This window comes from Emys orbicularis, chromosome 4, assembly GCF_028017835.1.
Source record: "Emys orbicularis isolate rEmyOrb1 chromosome 4, rEmyOrb1.hap1, whole genome shotgun sequence".
Taxonomy (NCBI): Eukaryota; Metazoa; Chordata; order Testudines; family Emydidae; genus Emys; species Emys orbicularis.
Window position 1 is genome coordinate 11,377,439 of NC_088686.1, and position 25,077 is coordinate 11,402,515.

At 39.1% G+C, this 25,077-nt stretch overlaps 1 protein-coding gene across 1 annotated transcript in view; it reads left to right on the top strand.

Annotated features, from left to right (window-relative positions):
* Positions 1-23,152, top strand: part of PELI2 (pellino E3 ubiquitin protein ligase family member 2) — a 124,472-nt gene extending 101,320 nt beyond the window's left edge. The window contains exons 3-6 of the mRNA XM_065403648.1: positions 7,626-7,727; positions 18,652-18,849; positions 19,632-19,820; positions 22,586-23,152. Coding sequence (XP_065259720.1) covers positions 7,626-7,727; positions 18,652-18,849; positions 19,632-19,820; positions 22,586-23,152 — 1,056 coding nt within the window. The remainder of the gene's footprint in view (positions 1-7,625; positions 7,728-18,651; positions 18,850-19,631; positions 19,821-22,585) is intronic.
* The last annotated feature ends 1,925 nt before the right edge of the window (positions 23,153-25,077 follow it).

Consider the following 25,077-nt stretch of genomic DNA (forward strand, 5'->3'; position numbering starts at 1 on the left):
TCAAATTAGGGATTTATTGAATGATTTTAACTATGAGGCTGATTATCATTTGGTTTTAGAAAATGACCATGAGCTACATTGAAATCTCTTCAGTAAATGTTGGAGTTAACAAATTTGTGCACAGGTTTTTTTGCCCATTTAATTTTAACACAAATTTGCCTAGTTCTGCAAATATTTCTTGTCGTGAAAATGTTCAATAAATGCAGCTTTTTTAAAAACTTGGTTTTGTTTACATTTGTGTTAGTGGCATCTCCTTTCCTTTCCTTTTTCTGTCTGGATTTGCTAACCCTTTGACTGAGGGCAATCTCATGAGTGTTCCAGGATATTCATTTAGCTGTTGGTGGGAAAATGGTGACAGCTGAGAGGTTAAATGCTCAGGAGGTGTTAGTGTGGATACCCAGATAACATGTGCACAGTAGGCTGAAATTCCTTAAGCTTAAAGACCTTGTTGTAATGCTAATATAAACGCTCACTTGTTCTGTTTATAAGGAAAGCAATAACATGAAAAGAAGAGCTGGTATGTGGCTGAATAGGAAGCAGATGGAGAGACTTTTTTTAAACAGCTGTGACTCAGATTCTGGTTGATAGGGGTACTTTTCCCCTCCCTCTCCATGCATACAAAGTCCATGAAGTTTCCATGACAATGTTCTCTTGCCAAAGGTTACAACTATTAAGTATAATTTTTTTGTGTCGGCTATCATAAGTCAGTATACATTTCCAGCTTTATTGAAGTCTAGTACTATAGAAGCAATAATTCTGGCTAATTGATGTTTAATTTTTACATTACTGTGGAATACAAAAACTGCAAACCATCAGTCTTTAGGTACAAATAGTAGGACTATATGAATTGAAAGGAATTTTATTTGAAACCATCTCATAATTGGTATCGAAATTCCTAGTATTAAATGGTCAGGAGATTCTGTTCTGATTTGGACAGCATTTCATTTGCCATAATTTCCTTTTCCAGTACCAAAATCTCCACTAACTCTGACTTTTGGATTCATGGCCATTGGAAATATGTTTATCTTACCTTTTTCACCATCCCTCATTCACTAGCTAAAATCTCCTTTCCCTATTTCTCTTTAACTCTATGCAAACAAAGGATTCACACTTATCAATTTCATCCTTGAAGTTGGTGTAGTTCCTAGAAAAAAGGGTCTGAAACAAATAAAACTTTAGTCATGTGCCCCTCTTTAAAAGTCTTATCAAACTTCAATTGATATTGCTCCCCTGTGCACTAATACAGAGAGTAATATACATTTCAAAATAATACTCTAACCCAAAACAGAATTTTTGTACATCCTTTTTTTCACCTGTGTTCAAAATGGAAATGCAGATGCAACCATACCAGTGGTTGTGCTACCAATGTTGGGGGCCAGGCTAGTCAGTGGTGTTGGTGGGGTTATTTAGTCAAGGGGTACTCCGTTAACGCATGCTTAATAAGGAGCTGATTTTAATAAATTATTCTAAAATCCACATGCATGGATAGTGAGATTCTTATAAATATTTGTATGTCACAGGAGGAGTAGGGGTAGGGGAATACTACTTGGGTGTAAACTTGGGGTCATTCAGTCAAGGAATTCCTCAGATATAGGACCCCCTCCCAACAAGGAGCCCATAGTCAAATTGCTTTAAAAAACATGCATGGCTAGATTATCTTGAAAATGGGTATTCCATAATAGGGGCAGAGACTCTAGGGGACGAGAACCCAGGGATGACTGGATTCGTTCATATCTCTTCAGTTCTCCCACGATCCGGAAGGTTTTGCAGAACCCCTTCCCTCTAATCCTCAAAGTGGAATACAGCATCTGGGGCTCCACTCCACTCCCCCTTGCTGCATCTATTTGGTAGATGTGCTCCTCAGAGCCTGTTGGTTTCCACTGGGCCCCTGGAGCAGTACGGGAGTCATGGAGGCACCAGAAAGAGGGCAGAGTTGGTAGCTGGGTAGCAGTGATGTGTTCCTTTAGCCTCCGTACCCAAAGGTACGTGCCAGTTGTACCTCCTGCACTACCACCATTTCATCAAAAAGAGGAAATTCACTACCTCAGAACTCAGCATTAAACTTAAGGTTGACCGGCACTGCCTTGTACCTCTCCAGAAGGTATACGTCAGCCCCACCCCACAACCTGAATTCTTCCCTCTGAGTGATGTCCCATCTTGCCCTGATAGACAACACATCACTCTGCCCTTCCAGATAATATAGAGCACTGCAGGATGCAGCACATGGTATAATAGGAACAGGAGTGCAAGTAAAATCCATGTTTTACCAGTCTGCGGAGGTGGGCACGAGCTAAGGGGGGGCACATGACTCTCCATGTGACTCCTCACCGCCCAGCCTGGGGCCCCCACGTTCTCCCTGTCCCCATCCCACAGCCGTCCCATGTTACCCGGGGCAGGGGGGCTCTGTCCTCCTCCTGAGTCCTGCTGTGCTGGAGACAGGGCTTCATGGGGGCGGTCGAGGCTGGAGGCCGGCGGTACAGCCACCGGAGGAGCTGCCAGCATTCTGCTCCTTTCCCCGCTGCCCCTCCCAGCCCCGCCCCCTGCCCTTCCAGGCACAGAGCTATGTCTCCATCCTTCCTTGTACTACAGCTTGTACTACAGCGGCCCTGCCAGAGACAGGGCTTGGGGAGGCGAGGCTGGGGGCGGTACAGCCGCCAGAGCAACTGCCGGCATTCTGCTGCTGTCTTTCCGGTATGCCGTACCAGCTATAAATAGCTTGCTGGTACGGTGTACCGGAGCGTACCGGCCTACTTGCACAGCTGAGTAGGAAAAACCTTTCAAACTGCGTCCTCACTAAAGCAAACGTCGTATTTAGGGCAGGCTCCGTGAACACTGCATGGTATGTTTACACTGTAGCTGAGAGCAAGCCTTGCAGCCTGGATAGGTAAACTTGTGCTTGCCTGGCTCACTCTAGCATGCTAAAAATAGCTATGTAGATGATGTGGCTCAGAGTCTCAAGCCCACCCAGCCACATAAGCTTCAGTGCCCAAGCTGTAATGTCTACACAGTTATTGTTAGTTTGCTAGTGTGAGCCCTGCTAACACAAGTCTGTCTGCTCAGGTTGGGAAGCTTGCTTCCAGCTGCAGTGTATACATACACCGAGCCTGTGCTCAACCACTTCACCTACTTTTCACAAACCAGAGTTGCCCGATGTTAGCACCTCTTGTCCTAAGGATTCCCTCTGGAACAGCACGTGCCCTTGCCTTTGAGCTATAGTGCACTAACTGCTGCACATCTCCATGGCAAACAGGCTGCTGTGTTCTACTTGCACAACCAACGTATTTCCCCACAGAAATGAGCCGTCCATGATCTCTTTGGGGGCAGATGCGCCTTTCTTCATGTTTCAGCATGCACTGTGGCAACCTGCTGCAAGTAATCCCTGCACCAGTCAATACAGCTGTCCCTAACACAATGTAGGACATAGGGTGACCAGATGTCCCGATTTTATAGGGACAGTCCCGATATTGGGGGATTTTTCTTATATAGGTGCCTATTACCCCCCACACTCTGTCCCGATTTTTCATACTTGCTATCTGGTCACCCTAGTAGGGCAGTTGGAATGCATGCAGACAAATGAGAGAATACAATTGTGGGACACACCACAGCACGTAAAATGGCACATTACTTAATTACTCCTGATGTCTGTTTATTGTAGGGCAGCCCTGGCAGAAACAAACTTACCCTACACCCCCCTCCCTCCAAGTAACTCTTGCCAGCTCCCAGGGGCAGAATTAAGGTTGCAGGGCTCATGTGTACCTCTCTTTCCTGGTTTTCAGAGGTTTAACTATAGGTGTGGTTGATGTTCCAGGAGGTGTTGAGGTGCTGCATTAATGAAGTTTTTGGGTAATGAATTAAATCAGATGCCAACTTTTGCAATTTTATTACAGATCTTGTGATATTTAGTGTGTTTTCTCAAAACGCCAGCTCCTGGAGCAGTACAATTACATCACAATCTCAACTGTGTTTATTTTTTTTAAATGAAATAAACTATCCTTCGTGGTTGTGGTGGAAAGCTTGAAAGCACAAATGGTAAAGGCTCAAAAAAAACAAGGGCAAATAAAACTAACCAAATTGAAGTACTTTAAAATAACAAGATTTAAAACCGTCTCATGACTTTCTGTAGGGTCTTTTGGAAGGCTTTGGGATTTGGCAATACTGTGACATGATTGTAGGAGTAATTTGGGATTGTGTAACTTTTTATTTAATTGTGATGTTAAAACTTTTCATAATCTGGCAGTGGCAGATTGCCACCTGACCATCTTACTTGATTTTTTCCTGTCTTTCCCCCACCCCCACTGTTTCTCTGTCTTTTGTTTCTTAGTGCAAGTTGTTAGAAAGGTAGGGTCTGTACCTTTCTGTGCTTATACAATGCCCGATGCACTGGGTGCTACTAGAAACAAATGACAGATTTTTAATTCTTTGACTTTACAGTTTTACTTTAGTGGCCAATTGCTTTCTAAGGCAAGTAATAAAAATGCATATGAAATTTCTTTGAACTGGAGCAACTGCCTGTGCTGTATTCACTGTGGAAAGTATGTCTTCTTGTACACTTTGAACAATTTCTTAGCATTTTGGAAAGCAGTTATGCAATACCAGGAAATACACTGCTAAATTCATATTATTTAAACCCAGTTTTTCAATGGAAGGGGGAGAAAAACCCTACTGACATAACAGATTGGAAAAGTTGCATCCATTGCTAGATACATTTCTTCAAATGTGATTTTCATTTCTCAAATCCTAAGAAAATGACAGCCTTTGGCAATATTAATGAATTTTTCTAAAGCGTAGGTTATGAGGAGTTAACCTAAAAGTCATTTCAGGTAAACCAGCTTCTAAAGTAGCTAGTATATGGGTTTAAAATAAGGCATCTACAGCTTAGGTCACCTAGTAAATTGCTAACGGGAATCAAATGAGAGTACTGGAGTTAAAGCCGTAATGCATTAGTGAGCGTGTGGTATAGGATTCATTGGAATATGGTGACATTTATGAAGGGCCTAATATTACAGCTCATACATCAAAAAGATTTGTTTTTCTGGTTGCATTAGACTGCTTACTGACTAGTGAGGGCTGGACTCTAATCTAATGGCTGGAGAAATGGAGATAAAAATAACTTATAGGCATGTCCTGGCCTAGTTTTTTTCAGAGAAAGTATTGGTCCAGGTCAGTCTAATAACGATTAGACATGTTAAGGGAGCCAAAATTCTAATTAGATTTATACAATCTATGCCACATAATTAATACCTGTAAAGATCCATAGTATGTTACAGAAGTAGAAAACATTCTTTACATTGACAGCAATAGAATGGTATGCTGCAAAAAAAAAAAAATAATAATAATAATCAGACTAGTTTAATGGTGTAGGCTAAAAGTTCACTTGATTTGCTCTTTCAGTTATAGACAGCACTATATAAAGTGCCCATTAGCTCTGAGACAGATAGGACTTGTGTTTCCAGAATTGTTTCTAGGGTTGGTAATTAATCTTTCCAACCCCATTAATGTTTGTCGTGTGTTTATATACTAAATTTGTCTTAATGTTTGTAAATGTGGTTATATATATTAAGCTTTGCTGCTTTCTATGTTTAAAAATTGTATGATTTGTATTACATATGCTGGTTTCACTATATTTCTACTACAATAGCACCCACAGACCATAGTCAGGGCTCAGGACCCTATTGTGCTAAGTGTTGTATGTACAAAACGTAAAAGATTGTCCCTGCCCGATACAGTTTACAATCTAAGGCCCAATCCTGCAGTTTTTGATATGCTGGCAGACTGCTGACTTGTATGGAGCCCCATTGACTTCAGTGGCAAGATGGGACCTAAATAGATAACAGGTGACTACAACAGATGGTGAGACAGTTATGATCAATGTAAAGTTATAAAGGCATGGAACTTCTGTAATTTATTTATACATTATAGCAGTTATAATTATGTGGGATAGATTGCATAAATCTATGGAGGAATTAGCTTATCAGTGATCACTGTGCATGTATAAATTCATAATTTAAAATGGTCCAGTTTTTGTCCATTGAAGTTAAATTCATAAAACAAAACAACATAGCCTGAAATCTTGTAACCTCTTTAATGTTGTAAATTATATTCCATGAAACTGAAATATGGCTAAACATCTTCACCTGGAACAATGGGAAACATTTCTTCTTTCTTACAGTAGTGTGATTTTTTTTTTTTTAAAAAGGTTTGTCATTCTGAAATGTTAGACTTTGCTGTTTCCTTGTTTTTTGTGGCTTTCTCAGGCCTTTAATGGTACTCCAAAAAGCTTTTTGTGATTCATTTAAGAAATGAACTCTATTGCTTTGGGATCAGTTAAAATGTCTCAGTGGAATAAAGTCCCTGAAAATTGTTTTATCTGAAGCAATAAAGAAAAGTATACCAAGCTGTTCAATTTAACTATCCCTTTCCATATAGGATACTTGTCATTTTGTAGATCAAGAGAAATATGAATAAATCACCAGTGTGATAGACTATCTCTTTAAACATCGGTTGATATAATTAATTATGCATCATCTTGTAGTGTTGTGACAATGTTGAACTTGGGCATTTTTAACACTTAAATTTCCATTATATTGTTACACGTACTCTGTGCTGCAGAAATTCTATTTATATAGAAGCATCTGCATGCTGAATAACTATTAATTTTGCAGACTATGCTGATCTCAATAACTTGAGCCAAACTGTTATGTCTTTAAAAACTAGAATTCATCTGGAATGAGTTAATGTTTGCTGGTTATTTGTTTTGTTTTTGAAGATGTAATTATTAGATTCTAATGGTCTTGTGTCACTGATGATAGTTTAGTTGGTATTTCACTTGCCTTAGTGCCCCCGTCTGAAAATTAGAGAGAAATTAACTTCTTAGTACTTTGTGCTTTGATATATGAGGCTGAAAAGTGTTATGAAAAAGTTAAGTATTATTTGCATTGGATATTCTTTAGAAATTATTATGAATTTATATGCAGTTAATGTATTATCCCGTTATCTGCTGGACTTGTTTTTTTCATATTTTTTTATAATGGTTATGTTGTATATTCAATGTAATGCTATTCTGGCAAATTCAGAAAGCTTAAAAATCATTTTGTTTCAAATGAGTTACTACTTTATACATATATATAAAAACAGTGAATAATTGATGCTATTTAAGCTTTAGATAATTCTTGCTAAAAATGGAATAAAATCAATTTTTTTATAAAAAATAAGCCTAGTGTAAGTGTGGTGTCTACTTTTTCTTTTTTGTTTTTGTGCAAAGGAAGACAGAGAGGGGTATATGGATGCTGGGGTTCTGAGGGGTAGTAATTTTAGGTTCATGATGAAATTTCAAAAACAAATCTGATAGATTGGGGAATCTAAATTTGTCAAATATTAGTTACACTTGTAGTCCGAAAATACATAGGGAGCAAACAGATGCAGTTCTTGAATCAGAAAAGCCATTGTAAGAACTAAGGGGTTTTGTTTGTGTGTCGATTTACTCAGCTTTGTAATAGAATGTTGTAGTACACTGTTCTTTTTCCTGATTATTGTCAGGTGTTTATATAGTGAAATGAGTCTGATTATAATGTTTAACAGTAAGCTTATGTGCAATGGAAATATCTTTTTGTTCTCTTATTCAACAGGCCATCAGCTGTAAAGGTCAGCACAGTATCTCTTATACGTTATCCAGAAACCAAACAGTTGTAGTGGAGTATACACATGATAAAGATACAGATATGTTTCAGGTAAGACTCTGCTTATTAAAATAGTATACTTGTTATGCAGCCTCTGCAAGCAACCCCACTTCTACTCTTTCTTAAGTGCTATCTTTGTGCTATAGAAGTCTCATGACCATATTTAGAGTTGCTCTTCCTATTGAACAGGCTATCTTTTTAACCAGAGCCAGTATCTGTTAAACATCCTTACCCTTCCACCACTGTTTATTTTCCATACGGATACCATAGCAGCTGTAAAAATGGCACATGCAGTGTATTTGGGAGCATTAAGAAACACTAAGGCCCAGAATACAACTAGAGTTAGAGGGGTTAGAGTAGAAAGGGAGTAGTTGGTAGCAGGAGATGGGAGAAGGAAGGGAGAGGCAGGAGCAAAACGGGGGCAGAAGACGGTGGGGCAAGGAATAGGAACATGGGTGAGAGCCAGGGATGAGAACTATGCCTTCAAGGAGGCAGGGGTCCTATGGAAAAAATAATATGTGATCTTGTAATTAAAGACTGCATCATAATGCATATAAACAAGGACGCTGAATTGAGGATGCACAGGCAGCCTTATTTCTGGCATTGTCTAACTTTTGAGTGCTTGACTTTGCAACAGTAACATTCTCTTAACGTAGGTTATTTTTTAATGTCATTTTTAGGGCTGTCGATTAATCGCAGTTAACTCATGTGATTAACTCAAAAAAATTAATCGCGATTATCGCAGATTTAATCGCACTGTTAAACAATAGAATGCCAATTGAAATTTATTAAATATTTTGGATGTTTTTCTACATTTTCAAATATATTGATTTCAGTTACAACACAGAATACAGAGTGTACACTGCTCACTTTATATTATTTTTATTACCAATATTTGCACTGTAAAAATGATAAACAAAAGAAATAGTATTTTTCAGTTCACCTCATGCAAGTACTGTAGTGCAATCTCTTTATCGTGAAAGTGCAATTTACAAATGTAGATTTTTTTGTTACATAACTGCCCTCAAAAAACAAAACAATGTAAAACTTTAGAGCCTACAAGTCCACTCAGTCCTACTTCTTGTTCAGCCAATCGCTAAGACAAACAAGTTTGTTTACATTTACGGGAGATAATGCTGCCCGCTTCTTATTTACAATGTCACCTGAAAGTGAGAACAGACATTCGCATGGCACTTTAGTAGCCGGCATTGCAAGGTATTTACATGCCAGATCTGCTAAGCTTTCGTATGCCCCTTCATGCTTCAGCCACCATTCCAGAGGATATTCTTCCATGCTGATGACGCTCGTTAAAAAAAATGTGTTAATTAAATTTGTGACTGAACTTCTTGAGAGAGAATTGTATGTCTCCTACTCTGTGTTTTACCTGCATTCTGCCATATATTTCATGTTATAGCAGTCTCGGATGATGACCCAGCATGTTGTTCGTTTTAAGCACACTTTCACTGCAGATTTGACAAAACGCAAAGTAGGTACCAATGTGAAATTTCTAAAGATAGCTACAGCACTCGACCGAAGATTTAAGCATCTGAAGTGCCTTCCAAAATCTGATTGGGACGGGGTTTGGAGCATGCTTTCAGAAGTCTTAAAAGGGCAACACTCCAATGCGGAAACTACAGAACCTGAACCACCAAAAAAGAAAATCAACCTTCCGTTGGTGGCATCTGACTCAGATGATGAAAATGAACATGCATTGGTCTGCACTGCTTTGCATTATCAGGCAGAACCCATCATCAGCATGGACGCATGTCCTCTGGAATGGTGGTTAAAGCATGAAGGGACATATGAATCTTTAGTTCGTCTGGCATGTAAATATCTTGCAACGCTGGCTACAACAGTGCCATGCAGCTGCCTGTTGTCGCTTTCAGGTGACATTGTAAACAAGAATCGGGCAGCATTATCTCCTGCAAATGTAAACAAACTTGTTTATCTGAGCGATTGGCTGAACAAGAAGTAGGAATATGTGGACTTTGTTTTATTTTTGAATGCAGTTATTTTTTGTACATAATTCTATATTTGTACGTTCAACTTCCATGATAGAGATTGCACTACAGTACTTGTATGAGGTGAATTTAAAAATACTATTTCTTTTGTTTTTACAGTGCAAATATTTATAATAAAAAATATACAGTTAGCACTGTACACTTTGTATTCTGTGTTGTAATTGAAATCAACATATTTGAAAATGTGGAAAACATCCAAAAATACTTATATAAATAGTATTCTATTATTAACAGTGCGATTAATTACTTTTTTTAATCGCTTGACAGCCCTAGTAATTATAATTATATATATATATATATATAAAAAGAATTTCTGTACATAGGGTCACTAGGCTGAGGAAAAAAACTTGCACAATCTTTTCTTGTCAAGGCCACACATATTCATCTTAACAGTAATTAAATCATCCTACTTTGCGTTATTAAACGCCTTTGTTCAGTCTGTAGCACTTAGAAAACCAAGTGCTGAACACTTTTTTCTGTTGACACAATGAGGAGAGGAAATGGCCTAACTATCCAAATGTAAATACCCTCTGCTCCAATCATTTTCTATTCTTGCTCCATCTAAAGTTCTCCCAGGGGAATCTAGTGATGCATGAATTCTTATTACTTCCATTTAGTGATTAACGAGAAGTGTAGTTTTTGCTATAGTCTTGCTTTCTTAATGTACTTTCATGCCATAGCAAATAAACATTGCCCATTATGAATAAATTGAAATGGAAGAATGGGCTTTTCCACGAAAACTAATAAAACGGGAAAATATTACTGAGATGTATTGTTCTGGGTTTTTGTCCACAGATCCAGCTATAGGTTACAGTGCAGTACAGTTTTTCCACTTTTATTTTCTCTCACTTTGGTGGATCTCAACAGTGAATTTTTTTTACAAACAAAATCAGGCCTTTCTTGACAGCTGGAGCTGGAATTTTCCCACTATCAATAATAATGCAGAAAAGGCAGAAATGTTCAATATTTCTGTTCTAGGTTTGGAAAAAAACAGATTTAGTCATATCATATACCACTCTTTCCATTGTACTAGGATCGCAGTAGGATGTTAAACAGCAGCTACTAAAGTTAGACCTTTTAAAATCAGCAGGTAAAAATAACTTACATCCAGGAGTTTTCAAAGATCCAGCTCAAGTGCTCATTGGACTGTTAATATTGATTTTCAATAAAGAGTACGTCCACACCTAAGGCAGTGTGTAGAGTGCAGACACTGTGCACCCAGCTAGCATAGGTATAAATAGCAGTGTGGATGGTGAGACACAGCTTGGGCGAATAGAGTAGAAAAGAATGCTCTATGTGCCTGAATTATTGACTGTATGCCCTACACAGCTTTCTATACACCCAAGCAGTGCCTCCCAAATCTACCCTTCTGTTTTTAGTAGTGTAGTGTTTTGCTGCTTCCCCACTGAGAAGCCTTTCCCCATTGACTCCCCACTGCTGGAATCTTTCGTTGCCACAGTGGGGAGCTGCCGAAGCCTTTCACTGCTGTGTGTAGCTATACACTGCAGTGACAAGTGTGGACACAGGCTGCGTTTCACTGCAGTGTGTAGCTACACATACCCCACACTGCACCGTAAGTATAGACATGGCCAAAGTCTTGGAACATTGGGGAAGTTGCAGAGCCAGAAGACTGGAAGAAAGCTAATGTAGTGCCACTATTTTGAAAGGGTAAACAGGATGACCTGGGTAATTATAGGCCTGTCAGCCTGATATTGACCCTGGGCAAGATAATGGAGCTGCTTATACGGGACTTGATTAATAAAGAATTAAAGGAGGTTAAGCTGTAGCCGTGTTGGTCCCAGGATATTCGAGAGAGAAGCTAGGTGAGGTAATAACTTTTCATAGAATATCAGGGTTGGAAGGGACCTCAGGAGGTCATCTAGTCCAACCCCCTGCTCAAAGCAGGACCAATCCCCAACTAAATCAAGTTTTTCTGTTGGTGAAAGAGACACGCTTTTGAGCTTACACAGAGCGCTTGAACAAGCTTGTCTCTCTCACGAACAAAAGTTGGTCAATAAAAGATATTCCCTCACCCACCTGGTCTCTCTAAAGGAGTTTAAGACCGTTAATGCCATCAGTATGGATTTATGGAAAATAGATCCTGTCAAACGAACCTGGTATCTTTTTTTGATGAGATTACAAGTTTGGTTGATAAATGTAATAGTGTTGACATAATATACTTAGTCTTCTGTAGGGCATTTGACTTGGTACCACACAACATTTTGATCAAAAAACTAGAGAAAAAATTAACCTGGAATTCATTAAATGGATTAAATGCTGGGTAACTGATCAGTCTCAAAATGTAATTGTAAATGGGGAATCATCATTAAGTAGGTGTGTTTTTATCACCCTCCATGGGTGGTAAGAGGTCCTGCTTCTTGGTGTCAGGGCAGGACACGAGGGTGAGGAAGTCAAGGGTATGGAGCATGAGCATGTACAGCTGTTTCTTAGGCACAGTTTGGAGGCAGGCCGGCTGTAGGTTACGCAGCCGACTCAGCTGGTGTGGAAGCTGCAGCTGGGGAGGCTCATGGGGCAGGGGCCCGATGTTGAGGTCCGGATCCATTGGAGAGGCAGCTGAGCGAGCAGCCCTACTTTGGCTGAGGATTTGCCTCACAATGGCAATCTTGCAGAGCCTGCTGTCCCCTCTGTGATGGGTTCGGTCACAGAGATCCCCTTGGGACTGTCACCTGATGTGCTGAGACTACCTCTGAGCCTATTTTCTCTGCCAGTTTGGGCCTCCAGAACCCTGCCTTGTTGAGCCAGACATGCCAGTCTGCTCCAACACAGACCCAAGGTCTGAACCACGCGCCCCAAAGCTGCAGACTTAACTGAAAACAGCTTAAGAAGTGCTCCTGTCTCCAGCACCCAGACACCCAACTCCCAATGGGATCCAAACCCCAAATAAATCCGTTTTACTCTGTATAAAGCTTATACAGGGTAAACTCATAAATTGTCCGCCCTCTATAACACTGATAGAGAGAGATGCACAGCTCTTTGCTCGCCCAGGTATTAATTACTTACTCTGGGTTAATTAATAAGCAAAAAGTGATTGTATTAAGTATAAAAAGTAGGATTTAAGTGGTTCCAAGTAATAACAGACCGAACAAAGTAAGTTACCAAGCAAAACAAAACAAAACACGCAAGTCTAAGCCTAATACATTAAGAAACTGATTACAGATGAAATCTCACCCCCAGAGATGTTCCAATAAGCTTCTTTAATAGACTGGACTCCTTCCTAGTCTGGGTCCAGCAATCACTCACACACCCGTAGTTACTGTCCTTTGTTCCAGTTTCTTTCAGGCATTTCTTGGGGGTGGAGAGGCCATCTCTTGAGCCAGCTGAAGACAAAATGGAGAGGCTTCCAGGGCCTTTTATATTCTCTCTTGTGGGCAGAAACCCCTTTGTTCTTCTGTGCAAAGTCACAGCAACAAAGTGGAGTTTGTAGCCACCTGGGCAAGTCACATGTCCATGAATGATTCAGCTTTTTGCAGGCCGACGCCATTGTTTACATTTTAGTTTGAACGTTCCTAGGAAAGCTCAGATATGGATTGGCGTCTACCAAAGTCCATTGTCAGTTAAGTGTTTCTTGACTGGGCACTTACTGAGAATAGTCCTTTCTCGAGAAGCTGACCAAATGCTTCACTGAGGCTACTTAGAATCAAACACATTGAGATACAAGTACATAGCCAATCTTCATAACTTCAAATACAAAAATGATACACACATACTGACAGCATAATCATAACCAGCAAATTACAACCTTTCCATAGACACCCCACTTGACCTCCTCTGTACAAGACCTGGTGCAACCATAGGACCCTGGTTCAACAATGATCTATACGGTCTCAGTTCATGGCAATAATGTCACACGTACTATAAAGCAATGATGACCCTGAATGTATTTGAGTATGAAGGCTTTATTTTTCAGAGTAGAGCAATACTTCCGATGTTCTGTTTAAAGTAGTAGGGTCAAATTCTCTTCTGTTGTCATTGAGTAAAATTCCATTAAAGTCAATGGGTCTTCGCTTGTTTACATCATCAGAGAATTTGGCCCACCATCTTCAAAGACAGGTTTCAGAGTAGCAGACGCGTTAGTCTGTATCCGCAAAAAGAACAGGAGTACTTGTGGCACCTTAAAGTCTAACAAATTTATTTCAGCGTAAGCTTTCGTGGGCTACAGCCCACTTCATTGGATGCATGTAGTGGAAAATACAGTAGGAATATATATATATATATATATATTGTGTATATATATATACAAATATAAGTGTGTATATATATATATATACACACAGAGAACATGAAACAATGGGTGTTACCATACACACTATAAGGAGAGTGATCAGTTAAGGTGAGCTATTATCAGCTCCTACTGTATTTTCCACTACATGCATCCGATGAAGTGGGCTGTAGCCCCCGAAAGCTTATGCTCAAATAAATTTGTTAGTCTCTAAGGTGCCACAAGTACTCCTGTTCTTTTTGTGGATACAGACTAACACGGCTGCTACTCTGAATTCAGCATTACAGTACAGCAGTGTTTGTAGCCACTAGCATGTTTCATGTATGTGTCCCAAACTATATCCTATATCTCTCTAAATAAGAGCTCATAAAGTATTAAAACAAATCGAAGCAACAATCTGCAAACTGATACTTAGTAGCATGACCTTCCAAAAGAAAGACACTGGGTGGGGGAACTAAATCTTTCAGAGAAATGGTAATGAAATCCAGAACCTTTCACCTCTAAATTGGTAGTTCAAATCTAGTGTAGGTACAGAGTAATTGTCCTTTGACTCTGTCAAATGACTTAATGGTCAACTTATCTCCTAATGGATAATTGCCCATGTGGCCAAAATCACTACAGTTGGTACTGATTAACTTTTTGGGGGGGATAGTCTCAAAGGCAAAAGATTTGAATTGGCATGGAGACTGGATAGCTCTCTCTTGTGAAGGTAGTTCCTGCCACATCCATAAGGACAGTATGCTGCTGTTTTAAATTATCATAGTCCTGTGTGAATTTAGTGCCTCTAGCAAATGCTGAATTTACTTTTTAAAAGGTTGAGAGATTTTTTTAAATGGCTTTACGGCATTTAATATGTAGTATTATGTTACACAGAGGTAATTCTACGTCTTGTTACAAAGAGAATGGAATATCAAAATATAAGTTTAGTACAAATATATGTTTATCAATGCAAATGTGTTAATCTCAGGATTATCTTTATCCTGCGCCACTTTTTTAAAAAAAACTAAATATTTCCTCTCGTTTCAGAAATGTCTAAGCCCGATGGGCACAGGAAATAAAAGCTTCAAGCCTATAGATCTTAATGCTAGTGTCTAAAACAGTTGAGTATCAGAGGGGTAGCCGTGTTAGTCTGAATCTGTAAAAAGCAACAGAGGGTCCTGTGGCACCTTTAAGACTAACAGAAGTATTGGGAGCATAAGCTTTCGTGGGTAAGAACCTCACTTCTTCAGATGCAAGTCTTGCATCTGAAGAAGTGAGGTTCTTACTCACAAAAGCAAGTCTTGCATCTGAAGAAGTGAGGTTCTTACCCACAAAAGCTTATGCTCCCAATACTTCTGTTAGTCTTAAAGGTGCCACAGGACCCTCTGTTGCTTAAAACAGTTGAGATTCCCGGTTGCCAGGTGATTTGATGTGGCTATGCAGAAAGCCAAGAGTTAACACTTGGATTGATGTCATGCTTTCAAGGCCAATAGGACCATTCTTCCGTTGTTGTAACTGCCTTAAAAGCTCTAATAGCAATCCAGAGTTAGAGGTTTAACAGCTGGAAGAAATACAGTGGGAAACACTTGTAGTAAGCAAACAACTTATATAGTAGTGCCTGATGTCCCTTTAAGTAGATCTACAAGTGTGTTACATTTTATAGCATTTGACTGATCTCTGCATCACTATGCAAAATCATAGACTAGAGTGTCTTGATGACTTCCAATATTCATGTGCCATTGATAAGAAAAGGCACAATCTAAGATAACTTCTGAGCCTTCAACATGTGCTAAAAGTTTGTTGGGAAATCTGTCAAAGCTACCACCGAATCAGGACCAAGTTTAACCTTTATATGCAGGTTACTGAGACTGTTGAGTTTTTTTCATATTAAAGCAAAATAAAGCTCATTAGCTTCAGCATGACTGAGGTGACCCTCACATTGTTATGGTTTGAATTAAGGGGGAACAGATTCTAAATCTGTAACACGTTCTGAAGTCAGGCAGGAATTTGACCGATCTGTTGCTACTGTGCAACAATGGTACCTTTTAACAGGAATTCCATAGGGAGGTAAATACAAGTCCATTGGAAATAGGATTTCAAGGGAGGTACAGTTAATGGAGCATTCTATAATATTTTTAATTTGACTTTTTTTTTAAGCAGCACAAACTGACACACATCCAACTTTGTGTACCTAATTTTTACTGTATCTGTTTTGTGCATTCTATTAAAAATCTTACGTTCTCTGAAAAGTTGAAGTGAATAGTTTTGGTTAGACTGATTAGTACTTTCATTATTTCTATGTGGTTTTGCTTTAGCAAATTTACTAAATTCTAAAAGCAATCTGGAGCTGGGGCAGGGGAAATCCTCGCTTGCTTTTATATTAATATGTTAAAATGTCAGGTTCAGCATGTATTTGTGGGTTTGCTGCATAGTTTGATGTTCTAGAGTAAGCAGGGTTTTACAAATGGGATTGCTTTTTGTATCATTGCTACAGGTTCATTTGATAGGGTGAATATTAACAGTGTCATTTATTTGCTTAATTCTTGGAGAGCTTTTCTTCTCTATTTGTATAGATAGAGTGGATTTATAGGGGGGATGTTTTAGAGATTGGCTCTTTTTTACCCGCAGAGATGTTTATGCACATGATGGATCCATATATGTGTTCCCATTGCTGGCCTTTGAAGTGCAAGTAAGCTACACAGATTGTATCCTCCTCACAAAACTTTTTAAAGATCTTCATTGAGAAGTTCTTAGCTTACATATAAATGAGGTGGAGTACTTGTGGCACCTTAGAGACTAACAAATTTATTTGAGCATAAGCTTTCATGGGCTACAGCCCACTTCATCAGATGCATAGAATGGAACATATAGTAAGAAGATTTTTTATATATATATATATATATATATATATATATATATATATATATATATATACAGAGAACATGAAAAGGTGAAAGTTGCCATACTAACTCTAAGAGGCTAATTAATTAAGATGAGCTATTATCAGCAGGAGAAAAAAAAATTTTGTAGTGATAATCAAGATGGCCCATTCCAGACAATTGACAAGAAGGTGTGAGGATACTTAACATGGGGAAATACATTCAATTTGTGTAATGACCCAGCCACTCCCAGTCTCTATTCAAGCCCAAGTTAGTGGTATCTAGTTTGCAAATTAATTCTAGTTCAGCAGTTTCTCATTGGAGTCTGTTTTTGAAGCTTCAGAAAAGCTTAGAATTAAACTAGAATTAATTAACTATATGTTACTATATGTTCCATTCTATGCATCTGATGAAGTGGGCTGTAGCCCACAAAAGCTTATGCTCAAGTAAATCTGTTAGTCTCTAAGGTGCCACAAGTACTCCTGTTCTTTTTGCGGATACAGACTAACACGGCTGCTACTCTGAAACCTGTCATATAAATGAGGGTTCTTGGAATTAAACTACATTGGCATACAAAATATTTATAATTTTCTTTTGGTTAGCAGCAGGTCACAAGGCATCTGTTCAGAAGTACTTTAAATTCCTTTTTTTGTTTCTAACCTATGACTACCTGATTACTGTCCAGAGTGGTGTAACATTACTTGCATATAGAAGTACTAGTACCAGCTCAGTGTTGTGTCTGCACCTTTGTTCGATAGTCAGATCCCTTTGTCCATTTTATAATTTGCGATTCCAAATGCACAGTTGTTCCTTGTTTTAGAATTGTTTTATAGATGTAAGGGGAAAGTTTTAAATGCTTAGGACTCTTTATGAGAGATTTGTTCCTTATCTCAGCTGCTTTATTTTTCTCAGAGTAAGTGCTTAATACAAAAAGTGTTATTTAAAATGTCTTGCATAAATACATGGGTGGCTCTAGTACAGGGGTAGGCAACCTATGGCACGCGAGCTGATTTTCAGTGGCACTCACACTGCCCGGGTTCTGGCCACTGGTCCGGGGGGCTCTGCATTTTAATTTAATTTTAAATGAAGCTGCTTAAACATTTTAAAAACCTTATTTACTTTACATACAACAATAGTTTAGTTATATATTATAGACTTATAGAAAGAGACCTTCTAAAAACGTTAAAATGTATTACTGGCACGCGAAACCTTAAATTAGAGTGAATAAATGAAGACTCGGCACACAACTTCTGAATGGTTGCTGACCCCTGCTCTAGTACATCTGGCCAAATGAGTATCCTGTCCTGAGAATTTTATGTATAAGACTTACAAAATGCAATGATATCTAAAATATGAATTAGACTCTCATTTTCTATGAAGATATATTTTTAAAACTGCTGTTTTGGTCTAAAAACATGTTTTAATTTCATGGCAGTTTTAAAATGACAGTAGAAAGTTCTTTAACTTTTTATTTATCTGAATGTAGGCGTATAGTATTTATTTGCAGAGAAGGGGGTATGAAATACAGCAGTAACCAACATTTTCACACTGCTAGCCAAAATCTCCCCTCCCCTTTTAAATAAAATTAATATGCTTCAGATTTGCCGGTACATACACAGCCACAGCAGTTTTATCAAATGAAAAGCTGTCTTGCTATGAAAATGGTGAATTTTTGCCAAGGGCAAATATTTGAAAATATGACAGTCCAGAGCAGGAATTTCACCTTCCAGACAGGTGGTTGGCAGAGTGTGGATAATTGATGTGATCAAAATTAACTTTGTCAAAACGGTAGCATTGATGTTTCTGTGCGGTATATTTAGAGAGCTGTATATCAAGTGCATTTTGAATTTTTGCAGGTTGGGAGATCAACAGAAAGCCCTATAGACTTTGTAGTAACAGATACAGTTTCTGGCAGTCAAAACAATGATGAAACTCAGATCACACAAAGCACCATATCCAGGTTTGCATGCAGGATTGTCTGCGATAGGAATGCACCGTATACAGCAAGGATTTTTGCAGCAGGATTTGACTCTTCTAAAAACATATTTCTTGGAGTAAGTACTATTGATCTCTATGTTATCTACAAGCAAAAATAGCCTCTATGCCATATGACTGATCTAAAAAAAAAAAAAAAAAAGCACAAGAATTTGCTTATTACAATTTGTGTATATTGCCATTGACTTTGGTGCCTAGGTTTATTAAAACCTCTGTAATTCTATTATTTGAAAAATGTATGGGAACTTCAAATTTATTAGCCAAATTTATTGCCACTCTGTGAACTCTTCACGGTGGCTTCTACCTATCTTTAATATCGGAGTCTAAATTAAGTGGCCTCTTTTTTTTGTTGTTGTTGAAAAGACTGGCAACAGCTCTTCAGGGCGCAACATAAGTTCTGACGAGGCATTCACCATTAATTAGACTTACAGAGGGATTGTTTTGGCTATATGAGTGCTAGCTACCAAGGAAAGATATAACAGCCACCCAGTATAAGCCACAGCAAACACTGTAATTTATATAAACTACAGTGGTTAACAGCATCTTCATGATTTAAGTGTTAGCTGATATGTCTGTAAAGCCAACGTAGTGATTGCACAGGCATCTCATGTGTGACATTTGGTTTATTGAGTTAGAAGTAACAATTTTCTGCAAAAGTTTAAATACTGGTTAAAAATGTGCAGCTAAATCTCTTGCTGCTTTGAAAATATCACCCACCAGCCTTAGAATTCACCAACAGTGTTCTTCACCCTTATAAACACTAACTGTGCTGGTGAAATACTCTTGAGGCTTTGAAAGTAAAAGGCTGCCTTCTTTCCCATTGTTGTGGTGTTACATCTAGGAAAAGGCAGCAAAATGGAAAAATCCTGATGGGCACATGGATGGATTAACAACCAATGGCGTTCTGGTCATGCATCCAAAAGGAGGGTTTACCGAAGAGTCTAAACCTGGAGTGTGGCGGGAAATCTCTGTCTGTGGTGATGTATATACTCTACGAGAAACCAGATCTGCTCAACAAAGGGGGAAGCTAGTAAGTTGAAAGTGCACAGTTATTCAAAACCAAAGTACTACTAACATAGGAAATCCTCTTTTTTCTGGCACTGAGAATTGTGATATTAGAGGTGTGGAGTACATGAAGTACAGCATTGTGTTTGAGCATTGTCACACCTAGCACTGGGGTAGGGGATCACTGATCGCGCACACACACACACACACACACACACACACACACACACACACACACACACACACACATACACACACACACACACACACACACACACACACACCACTTACAGATAGAAGAGCCAGGGAGGGTCCCTTGTGGGAGATCTGAGCAGGTTACTGAGTCAGTCCTGAGAAGTGAGCTCTACTGCTCCTTCTCCAGCTGCCTAAAGACCCCCAAGAGGCCTGGCTGTTCTTTGATCTACTTGCAGGGAGAGGGAAAGAAAGCAGGGTCCCCATACTATCACCAGGCCTTTGAGGGGAGGGGTTTGCACATCTCAACATCTATTCTGGGTTTTTTGCTACAGTGCTCTCCTTCCCAGCTCCTCATCTGTCTCTTCCTTCCTTTTTTCTAAGGAGGGGTCAGATGTAACTATTCAGCCATCAAACTGTTAGACTCTGAGGATTGGGGGAAGTGTAGGTAATAATTTTCCAGCCCCCACTCATCCATTTTCAACCTCACGTTTTTTCTTACTGGGCGACCCATTCTTCCCCTCCTCCCCACTCTATGGCCACACTCCTACTGCGTCTTCCAACTCTGGGGCTCAAGAGATTCTTTTTCTACACCCTTTCCCTCCCCTCCCTCCATCGCTGACTGTTATGGATATCTGGAGGAGACGACTGATGCTCCCTGTCTGGGTTGCTTAGGACTGCAGCTCTTAGAAGCAGGAGTCCTCCCCTTCTGAGTAGGCACTTGTTGTTCCCCCAGGTATTCCTACCTCTTGCAACGACGCATTGACTTATTAATTCTAGTTTGGTTGTAACTGATATAAAAAGGGAGAGCACCATATCCTGGGCTGTGGGTGCCTTTGCTATATTCAAAAATACAATGACAGAATAGAATTGTACACTGTTAGCAAAACACCTTTAGTGCTGCTGAAGAAAAGCGGTTCTAGAATAAGTGTCTCCTCTTCCACAGATAAAACAACTTGCCTTCTTATTGTAAATAAAATTACATGGCATACTGGTTAGTATTGCTGTGAGCAATATTCTTTGAGTGAATTCATAAAAATGAATCCACCAAGTTTGCAATGTGTTCAGTCCATGATACCAAGAAACCTTTCCCTTTTCTGTTTGTAAAGAATTCTCTGACTCCTCATTTGATGAGCTTCTGTTCTGATCACTGAACTTCGTACCTGTAGCACTTGCTGTAAATTACCTTTTATCAATAGATTATTGTATCGTTATCTAGGGTTTTTATAGGGATGATTTACTGTTCTTAATCCACAAATTTGGGCTAAATTAATATATCAAGTGTGATCACTCCTCCTGCCAGCCACACTTATTGAAGTGCTCTGTTTAATATCCAGGATATTTATTTGATATGACAGTACTGGATGTTCCACCCCTTAGCAATGTGAAAAGCTGATGCTGGTTAATTATACACTTCTCAGTCCTGAGAAGCAGTCTGTTCTCAGTTAATGTCACACACACATTTTAATGTGCATTCATCATTTCAAGGGTGGTACCAACAGCGCAAGTTGCCTATATGTTTGTGACATTAAAACAAATTAGAGAAAGCTGCACCGAAGCTGCTGTTTTGTTCAGTATATTCTCTCAAAATGTTGCATAATCACCTGCTTTCATTCAGAAGAGAAAATGAGAAGTTTTAGACAGTAAATCTTATGCTGTGGTTTGTACACAATGCCTGTTTATACACTAAGGCTAGGTCTACACTACAGCGGGGGGTCGACCTAAGATACGCAACTTCAGCTACGTGAATAGCGTAGCTGAAGTGGCGTATTTTAGGTCGACTTACCTGGCTGTGAGGACGGCGGCAAGTCGACCGCTGCCGCGCCGCCGTCGACTCCGCTACTGCCTCTTGCCACGGTGGATTTCCGGAGTCGACGGTAGAGCCATCAGGGATCGATTTTATCACGTCTTCACTAGACGCGGTAAGTCGATCCCCGATAGACTGATTGCTACCCGCCGGATCGGCGGGTAGTGAAGACGTGCCCTTAGAGCCTGATTTTTCAGAAGAGCGGAGTGCCTTCAGCTTCCATAGACTTCAATATGAGTAATAGGTGCTCCTCACTTCTGAAAATTGGGGACTAAGATTTAGCTGTCAGTTACTTTTATGCTCTAGTATTAAACTTACAAAAGTATTTGTGAATTTGGCTAGCATTGGTATCTGCAATATAAAATGTCACTTGCCCGCCCAAACAAAGGAAGCAAAATGCAACAGAAAGCTCTGAAGGAGTGATACAGCTGACTATCTGGTACACAACTCAGAATGAAGGAGTGGGAACTCTCTAAATCCTGTCAGAACTGTCTGTAAGTAAAACAGACAACCATAGAGAAAATCCATGCTAGAGAGAGACCCAGGGAAGATCCATACTAGAAGATGAGAAAGAAAGAGACATGGTAGGTAGGAGAGAGACCCCCACATCAAAGGGGTAGTGGGGGAGGGGAGGATAATTTCCAGAGAAGTTATTCGTAAACAGTCTGAGGATTTTACCAGAGAATTGTGGGAGTGAATGGTATATGTTGAGGAAGAGGAGTCATTCAAAGAATTAGCTAAGTTGTCTGTAAAAGATCCATCTCAAATTTATGTCTGTGTTGTACCTCTAGGTAGAAAATGAGACCAACATCCTACAAGATGGCTCTCTCATTGACCTGTGTGGAGCCACTCTTCTGTGGAGAACAGCAGATGGTCTGTTTCACACACCGACTCAGAAACACATTGAAGCTTTGCGACAGGAGATAAATGCCGCTAGGCCACAGTGTCCTGTTGGGCTGAATACTTTAGCGTTTCCCAGCATTAACCGTAAAGATGTGGTAGAAGAGAAACAGCCTTGGGCTTACCTGAGCTGTGGTCACGTTCATGGCTATCACAACTGGGGACATCGCAGTGACACAGAAGCCAATGAGCGCGAGTGTCCTATGTGCAGAACCGTTGGTCCCTACGTGCCTCTTTGGCTTGGTTGCGAGGCAGGGTTTTATGTGGATGCTGGTCCTCCAACTTATGCTTTCACCCCTTGTGGACATGTGTGCTCTGAGAAATCTGCAAAATACTGGTCTCAAATCCCACTGCCTCATGGTACTCATGCATTTCATGCTTCCTGCCCTTTTTGTGCAGCACAGCTGACTGGGGAACACAACTGCATCAAACTAATTTTTCAGGGTCCAATTGACTGATGCCATTTTACAAATGACCACAATAACATTTTCTTTAACAATTTACTGTGAAGATTTTGCCACTAACTCTAGATTTTACCTTTTTATAATACTGTTATTACTGGGGGGGGGGGGTAAGGGGCCTGACGGGGGATGAAATGGGGATACATTGATACCTGGAACTTGACAGATATCAGTGGTGTTGCATGCTCATCAGCGGCATATTCATGAAGTCTTCTTGATCAAATTGTAGTATGTTTGTAATAATCTTTCTATTAGTACCCTCGATCAGAAAAAAAAATGTCAATGATTTTTTTTTAATCTTGGATTTTTTAATGGAAATTTTTTTCTTCTAAACTTTGACAAGCCTTTAAAAACCTATTTTTTCAAATCTAGAAGGAGCATACAGAATGTAATTTGTCTTTAATTTGCAATATAATTAACTTGAATAGTTTCTCAAAGAGTTAATATGGAATGTGTGGGCAAACATAGGTGAATGTTAACTAGACACAACTATCAATTTGGATCATACGTGAAAGGTTAGCTGCATAAATTGTAGCATATAAATGCTATTAAATTACCTGTTACGGTATAATGCAGTTGGCCAAAAAGGCATCAAGGATTACTTGAAACTGGGGAATTCCTGTTTGCTTTGATTTCCTTTCAGTGTAGTGGATATCCAGTGTTCATGAAATACAGTATATGGTTGATTTTTTTTTAACCTGCATTTTGTGAAATTGAATTACTTTTACACATGTAAAGTTGTTTATACCTTTTTAAAGAGAGAGTTTCTGTATATTTGTAGTCCTGCCTTTGCTTTCTTTCTGCTTAATGTGGCTTGCCGTTGCTGCTCACCTTGCATGCCTGGAACTACTGGGTTAATTAAGATGAAGCAACCCTTTAAGAATTGCATTAATGAAGGGGTAGCACTGCAGCAATAGAAAATAGGTTTAGGTGCTGTTATACAGAATTTATGCACATGAACCTAAATCCAGCAAGGCATTCTAAGCACATGCTTAACTTTAAGCACATCATTAGCCCTTTTGACTTCAGTGGGGCTTAAGTGCTTGGCTGGATTGGGGCCATGCTGTCTTCTTTTGAAATCAAAAAGTGATTAAAAATAAGCTACTGGTTTTTTTAAGCTCACTTACATGATACTAGCCAAAATGCTATGAGGAGAGCATCCTTCCATAATTTAACTGTAGTTTTTGTTTGACTTACTGCCATCTTTCCTTGCATTTTTGAGAAGTGCTGGAATCTATTTTTATTTAAAATGTTTGCAAATCAAACAGAATTCAAATGTAATCATTAAATACACACAATAGAGTAGATAGTCTGAAATTCCTGATTTTTAAGAGAAGAAATAGGTGTTTACTAGGGAAATAATTAAATCAGGATTTCATGAGAGATCTATCATCCCACTCTGCCAGCTTCATTTGGTTGAGAATAATAATAATTCTTGATCCTTGCTCTCTGTAATCTAGGTATCTGAGGTATCAGTCTATCCAAGTTGAAAGACTTTGGGAGAAAATCAACAAAAGGTGAAACTGATTATTCAAAACTCAGTTCTGTTAAAGTGATTACTATATCACTTGAAATTTGCTATATTTGTGCCCTTTGTATAAATATATAATTTATATGATTTTAATATATTGTGTATATACTTGAATTGGCCTGTTCATATTTTGGTTGTCAAATTGTTTTATAGTTAACCTTATAAACATTTAAAATGTCCCTTGCCTATGGTGGTGGGACATATTATTTTGTCTGCTGCTGTTTAATATAATTTTGCTGTGTAAAAAAGTTTGGCATTTTAATAATTTGAAAATAGCTTTACTTCTATTTTTAAACTTTATTTTCGTTTTGCCGTAAAAGGTAGTATTCATTCTGCAGCATTCCCTGTACAAATTCCAAATTGTACAGTTTGCTTGTCTCACTCACTGGTT